General features: G+C 39.8%; 1 protein-coding gene across 1 annotated transcript in view; it reads right to left on the reverse strand.

Moving 5' to 3' along the window:
* Positions 1-5323: 5323 nt before the first annotated feature.
* The window catches only part of vsx2 (visual system homeobox 2), an 11899-nt gene continuing 9218 nt past the window's right edge, over positions 5324-8004 (reverse strand). The window contains 1 exon segment of the mRNA XM_072690473.1: positions 5324-6517. Within this exon segment, the coding sequence (XP_072546574.1) occupies positions 6171-6517 (347 nt within the window). The 3' untranslated portion in view covers positions 5324-6170.

An 8004-nucleotide genomic window follows, 5' to 3' on the forward strand; every position in this document is an offset into this window, starting at 1 on the left:
TGTGTCAGAGTATGCAGTGGAGGGGTTGGTAAACTCCAGAAGGCCTCAGTGATCAGTGTGTTCATTGAAAGTGTGCAGAGTGTGTGTCAAAGTATGCAGTGGAGGGGTTGGTAAACTCCAGAAGGCCTCAGTGATCAGAGTGTTCATTGAAAGTGTGCAGAGTGTGTGTCAAAGTATGCAGTGGAGGGGTTGGTAAACTCCAGAAGGCCTCAGTGATCAGAGTGGGGTGTGGAGGGGTTGGTAAACTCCAGAAGGCCTCAGTGATCAGAGTGGGGTGTGGAGGGGTTGGTAAACTCCAGAAGGCCACAGTACTCAGGGTAGGGTGTGGTTGGTAAACTGCAAAAACTCCAGAGAGGCCTGTCAGGGTGTGCAGTTCAGTGATTGGTAAAACTCCAGATGGCTTGCAAGGATAAGAGTGTGCAGTAGAGGGGTTGGTTAACTCCAGAAAGCCTGCAGTAAACAAGGTGTGCAAAGGTGTGTAAAGGTGTTGGTAAAAATCTAGGGAGGCAGGCATTGATCAGAGTGTGCAGTGGGGGGTTGGTAAGCTCCACACAGCCTGCTCAGCATCATGACAGTTGGTGTACCAGCAGATGGCAGGATACTACCAGAGTGTAGGTTTGATCCAATTGGTGCCTTTATGCTGTGAAGCACTAGATTCAACACATCCTCACATCACAGTTGTAGCTGCTAGACCACACAGACTGAGAATTTGATACCAGACAATAGGGGTCATCACAGGTCAGACTGTATAGCTAATATTAGGGCTTGTGTAGATATCATCTTTAATGGGGAAAAGAGGCTTTGTATGGGTTTAGAATGACCTTCTGAAATTGCAAAAGGACCTTCACCGCTCTTATATAATACAACCTTTAAGTTGTCCTTAATTATAGTGTCTAAACCAGGAGAAAAATAAGGCAAGTTGTGTACTATGCTTTAAACATTGTCTAATAATGTTCTATTATAGTTTATCTTCTTTATCTGATGAATCAAATGAATCAAATTCATATTTCCAACATAATGTCATGACACTTCTGATTGCTTTATTTTAGGTAAAAATTCCAGACTTCTTGTAGCATGCCCACATCCCAAGCAACTTGGTCTCTGACAAATTGCATCGCTTCTATTTATCTGTCGATCAAAAGATAATGTAGATTTTGCACTTAGAAAATGATCTTATCTCTGTCTCAGTCCTAATAATCTTTGCATCATGGATTCGTCGAGCTTGCCACAGTCTATGCCAGCATTAGTGAATTTGCGGGATTAGCTGAAGTCGCTTTGCACTAATGCTGAACTCCTCTTAGAGTGAATAGATGAAACCTGAGGAAACGTGATCTCAAAGAGAAGAACTGCAAATCCCCACAAAACAGCTTAACCACGCTCTCTTTCATAGAGCAGTATACTGCACAGATGCTATAGACATTATAGGACGCGGTTGAAGGAATTACATTCATAATCTTGCATTTTTTTTTGAAAGGGCTTGCTCTAAAAACAGTGTTTCACTGTGTCAGAAATAGGGGAAATAAATAATCCAGCATCTAACGCAAGAATTCCCAAACTTGTATAATCATAAATAGGGATATGTTGGAAAATGGGATAGAGGTGGAACATATTTTGTTGCCTTATAAGCCAGGCTTAATCACACCAGATGTCAACAAATTAATTACACTGACACTAAGTAAATTAAATTAAATTAGGACTGAATTAACAGTGTGTATCAATAATCTGTTGACAGGCCTCGATAATAAGGGCAGGATAGGATCAGCAACCCAGATGTGTGTGTATGTGGGGTGGAGGGGTGGAGGAAAGAAATCCTTGTGGGATTCGTAATTAACAGACAGCTCTAATCAACATGTCCATTTCAGCAAATTTTTTTCTTTTACTGGAAAAGGAGAATGATATATTTACAGTGCCTAGAGAGAGTTGTGCAGCTAATGCTGAAAGTATGCTTCCAGAGCTGTCAGCTAACGCTGGGAAGTAGACTAGTTATACTCTACTGATGCCTTCATTGTACATTCCTCATTAGCTACAAATAGAGCTTCTGTCACAGACAAGGAGCATTACCTTGATTTGATTTGAGATAGACAGATAGGTAGATTGAACAATAGCTAAAAGGATGGATGGATGGATGGCAATCTGTCTAGCTAGCTGCTGATCCGGCTAGACTGGAAGAACTCGAGGACCTTCTACAATACATATGAGAATATACACTTGGGTTGGGAAATGTTGGAAAAGAGGGGTTTGGGCATTGGTGGATCCATAAAGGATAAAAGCATGCATCGGCATAGGATTGTCTGCAAGCACGAGCGGTGGCGTCTGTAATTTAGGCTGAGAGCACCTTATCTGGGGCTGTTTTTATGCTCTCTCCCATATGTCTGTGATGCACTGGCCCTGCTGCTTAATCTGGCCAGATTGAGGCCTCTCAACTGTGGCGGATTACAGCCGCTGTTACAGAGCTTTGTGCTGTCGCTCAGCCTACATACGGAGGAAGAGTGCACTTCAGGCCTGATGGAGCAAACCACTGAAAATGCTGCGACTAGAACGCCTCTGCTTTTTTCATTATCTTACTACAGCCGATGTTATTTAGTTAACAAATTAATTGGACATGATTTACTAGGAGTAGAAAGATTCATAAAATTCAGAATTGGATTAGATACAGTACAGAGGTGTTTTTGATTGATTACTTTTTTATATAATACAAAAAGAAGAGGAGCTAAAAATGTGCCACACTGTCGTATGTAAATGTTGCCATTTTAGTTTTTTCAGAGGATTCAGAATTAAATTAAAATATGATATTTAAAACAAAAGCAGTGTTTTTTAAATCATGGTTCTGATCATTTTTCAGATCAGCAGAAAAGAAAAACTGTAGACAAATGTAAGACAGTAATTTTAGCTTTTGGCTTGAAAATATTTTTTATCATGGCAAGTCCTGTGTCCATTTGAGACTCCCACTCCTCACACTAATAGAACTCTGCTCTCCACTCACACACTAGAGTGATGTGGTTGTGTGGCCATGTTGCCTTCTGCCTCTGGTGGGTCAGTGTTCACAAACCATGTTTTTTTTTGTCCACATGCCCCATTCACTGGACAGCTGCTTAGTCTGTATGTTTTCACTGCAGCTCTTAGTCAAGATTTAGAGAATAATTACCATGAAAAGTAACAGAGGCAGTAAAACTGTATTCCATGCTGTTGTAGTTCAACTATGGCGATTAATCCATGGTTAGTGTATATGTATCTATATCATGCATCCTTGCAAAATGTCTAGTTTTCCTTATTGGCAGATGCCTCTTTTATTGTGTCAAGATTTAATGATGAATGGACCAATAGAAATACAATAGAAATATTTCAAATATTATTACAATCTTTTTTCATTGACTTTCATTCCAAAAAAGATATAATTCAAAATGATAATTCATGTACATATGTTGATGTTATACATTTTGAGCTGTTCTGTCTTCCCTAATAGCACTTTGTATCATTAACGTCTACTATGCTGTTTTTAGGGGTTGGGGGTTGAGTGGTAGAACCCCTAGAAAGCTCAGTGAGGAAGAAACAATAATGTGAACAACACAGTGACCTTAACTGTGAGCTGTGAAGGTGCTTAGACCAACAGCATACTAAACAGCTGAAATCAAGCACCAAATATAGGCAGATAAAACTTTATTGATCCCCAAGGAATAGAGAAGATAGTTTGCTCATTCTCAATCAAGCCAGAGGCATCTGCCATGATGCCCCCAGTCTGTACACATACTGGTGGAGAACAACAAGAGGGGGAAATGTGGACCAGCAAAGCCCAAATAAAGCTTTATGTGACAACATAAGAGGACCTTGTGAAATCAGAAAGGCAGCTTGGTTCTTCAAAGCATCTGCAATAAGAGTATCATGCATACTGAATATCATTCGTATCTTGGTACTGAATATCGAAATATCTCTAGCCACGATACAACAATACAATGTGATGATGTTCTACAGTATGTTGTGTTGTGTATGTTGTGGGGCTATTCATTGGTTTATAATACCTCCAGCCTGCTGGCCATCCATAGTCTCTTTAAGAGGTTAAAAAAAACTCAAAGTCGCATTAAAGTAGTATGTAAATGCTGTTAATGTTTCAAAATGCACTTTACATACAGTTCATAAGCAGAATCTAAGCTGCAAAAAAGCCTGTTTAGAAATCACTGTATATGCAGTGTCACATGAACCAACTCATTTGCATATCTCTACCTATTTGGCCTACCTCCACTTAGGCCCACCAAGGCTTGTTGCAGTTCTCAGGGGTGTTTGAGCTTTGAGTGCCTTAGAACGCCACAGTACAGGACAGCCAATCCAAAAAGAGCTCATTACTTCTGTATCTAAATACCTGTAAACATCTGTATATCTTTGCTGTCCAATGAAAAACATGGATATCCAATATGGTGACTTTTCAGGAGAAGGCAAACATCTTAACTTTGAATGGAAGTCAATGGTAAATAAAAATTTATTCCACGTAATTTAGAGCGTTTCTATGGACCTATTCATCCAGACTTGTTTACACAGTGTACAGAGCAGCTACAGGGTTCAAACCAAGGAAAAAATTAAAAACAGACAGAAATGGAGATGCATGGTTTTCATTGGACAGCAGCGATATACCTGCCTAATTCTAAAACATAAAGAAAGGCTGTACAATAATGATGTAAAAATTAATTATGATAGTTTGTGATTAAATAATTATGATTGTTTATAATTATGATCAAAAATGAATTGTGAATGTGTATGATTGTGAATAAGTAAAATGGAAAATATCAATTAAAAATATAAACACAGGATATACATGTCCAGAACAGTACTAAGATGTTTTAGGCATCTAAAAATTAGAATCTGTAATTGTAGTAAAATCAGTCAATAAATACTACAATAAATATGTAACTAATGTGATGCAGGAAAAAACACTGATTGCCAACATAAATGATTTTAAATAATGTGCTTAGGAGCCTACAACCACTGTACAGTATGATATGTACATATTAGTGCTAAATAATTACTTCCATTGCACAGCAGTATCACGGAATTTGACCTCTGCATTTCACTAATGTGTGGCAGTGAAAGCACACAAACACACACACACACAAATAGGGGCAGTCAGCACACACACAGAGAAATGAACAGCTTAGCCATGAATGTTAAGGGAGGAGAAAAGCACTCTTTCTTCACTCCTCTAATTCCTGTCAGTTCATCAAACCGACGATCTTCCACTTCATGTGGTGTCCAAGTGTGTGGTTTTCATGTATCATTCTGATTCGAACAAAACTGAACATGCTCAACATTTCAGATTTTTTTAATAATCTGATCAACATTTTACATTTTCTGCACCAAAAAACCCACATAAGACTACAGTACATTAAAGTATAGTTCAAACAATACTGTAGCAAGCTATCTTTATTTACAATATATACAGCATTACATTCTAATACAACCAACCACTGAGTCTGAGTGCTTTTAAAAAGAAAGACACTGTACAAACGTCGGAGGAAATGCACCAAATGCCTTAGACTAGGTAAAACAGTCTTTTTAAAGTAGCAATAAAGGACATTCTGTCAGTACTGTTGTAAAATTGTAGGATTTTTCCTAAATGACATCAGATGTCATCATTCTATGGTTTGAGTCCTCAGGATCCTACTGTTAATGCCACCATGATATATGACACTTACTGGCAATACGAATAAACAGCAGGGTGCCATGCTTTGAGTATTCCAGCATTTTGGGGGATGCTACTATCAATCAGTCAAAAGAGCTGCTATAACATCATCAATACCTGTGACCTAAGTGAGGGCAGAACAACATGACTGGCGAGGTATACTATGAGGACTCCTGCTTTTCAACGATGTACGTGGAAAGTGACCTGGGTTTGTTCGAAGGAAAGGTATGCACTCTGAAAAATGAAGGTGCCAAAAAAGGGTTCCTTGGAGCAGTGCTGTAGAAGAACCACTTTAGTTTCCATAAAGAACCTTTCAGCAGAAGGATCTTTAAAGAAGAAGTTTTTAAAATAGTGCAAGCATGACGGGCCTTTGAAAGTTTGAAAGTTTCTATACTAATGAATAAGAACCTTGTACACACAAGCCAAGAACCAACGAGGAACCTTCATTTTAAAGAGTGCAGTGGGACACTATGAGGTTTGAACAAGGGCTTTAAGTGCATGTCTAAGGGCTCTTTTCCTCTTCTCGGGAGTCTGGCTGTTCACTGGACATGTCCTCCGTCGCTGCGGTTTCCATTTTGCGTTCGAGTCTCTCGCAGGACACTGTCCCCAGTACTTTGGCACTGTGCTCCTGCGCTTTGGCCCGGAGAGCAGCGATGCTGTTCTCTCTCAGTTCCTCTTTGGACATGGGCGATTCGCTCCTCCTGTCCTCCGTCTCGCCCTCGTCGGCCTTGGGATTGGGCGGCGGCTGTGTGACCTCCGGCTTCCCGCTCAATGCTCCCGTCGCTGCCTCCAGTGACTTTTTGTGCATCCCTGCAAAGAGCGTTGGGGGATTCGCATTTAGAGAAGCGCCTGGAGATTGGAGACACAAAATGGCAAAAGACCATGGACCGAAGAACGGGAAGGGGGACCACTCGGGCCATGGCCTGACCTCTTTTTTTAAACCATTATATACAACGGGCCAGTGTTTGGGCCCACACTGCAATTCCTCACTCTTATAACTGCATAACTTATAGTAGCTGCTTAGTAGTTACTAAATCATTCATAGCAGTCACTGAATGCTAGGGCCAAAGAACTGGCAAATCTGCAAAAACCACATCTGTCCGACACATAAATATAATTGGCCTGAATTTATCATCTGACTCTCATTGTGTTGCACAAAAAAAGAAGTGCGTAACATTACATATAGGCCTACTGGACCCAAGGGTGCAGCAAGGGATTTTGGACCCTATAAAAAAGACATTACACTGGGGCACACAACACTTTTTAGGGCCTCTATCAGTCACAGGCCCTTAGAATAGTCCTACCACCCCCCCATATGACACCCCTGACTGGATCTCCCTGAATAACAGTCATAACAGTAAAAATAAACTGTACTTGACCTCTGCTTCATTATGATTGGTTGGTTTACTCTTGAATTTAATGTTGAATAAATCATGAAGCAAGTCAATAAGGGCAACCAGCACTGATGTGTCTTGCATTGACCCTGCTGCCGAGTCTGATGGACCCCACCAATCTAAACTATGTTCTAGAGTCCACGACAGTCCTGGAATACTGTTAGCTGCACACAATATGAGCAGGTTCTTAAAGGGTTCTTTGGTAAAGGCATTGTTTCTATATAGAACATGACAACTCAAAGGACCATCCGAATGCTTAAATGGTCACACAAAAGGAAACACACAAGGACAATGTCCATTAAAAATCGTCTATTGTTGTCTATTGTTACAAGTCAAAGAACCTTTTTTCAATACTGTACACTTTTGGCTTAGAGTGTTGATGGCTTGACTGTATGTCCAAAAGAAAAATCACTGGTAACACAACCTTCTCATCTACAAAGTAATTAACTCTTGAATAAAGTTACACGCCGTCAGCAAGTAATGCTGGAACACTGAAGCTAAGCTTAGTATAATGGAAGTCCTTAGGTATAGCCTTAGAGGTATCAACTTATGAGTGCAGAGTCTATTTGCAGAGTTATAATACTGCTGCTGTACAATGCAAAGCTCAGCAGCTCTGATAGTGCCATTAAACTGCATGCAAAGAGCTTAAAAAGAAAATGGATAATGTCATCTAGCTCTGAATGTTTTTGGTTGATTTTGGTTGATTTTTTTTTTAATAGCAGGGAACCTTCACATAGTGTGAAAGTTTAAGTCAATGTGGAACTGGCAGCTTAAAGAGAGTAAATTAGTGTACTCGTGAAAAATATTACAAGCAATTATTACACTTAGCAGGAAAAGAGACGGCAGAGAACCATTAGGCAAAATGAAAATAATGAGTTAATTTGCATTAAATGAAGACTAGGATTGTTTATAGTTCATATAATCCTGGAATAGGCTTTTAGT

This window comes from Salminus brasiliensis, chromosome 10 (genome assembly GCF_030463535.1).
Source record: "Salminus brasiliensis chromosome 10, fSalBra1.hap2, whole genome shotgun sequence".
NCBI classification, from domain to species: Eukaryota; Metazoa; Chordata; class Actinopteri; order Characiformes; family Bryconidae; genus Salminus; species Salminus brasiliensis.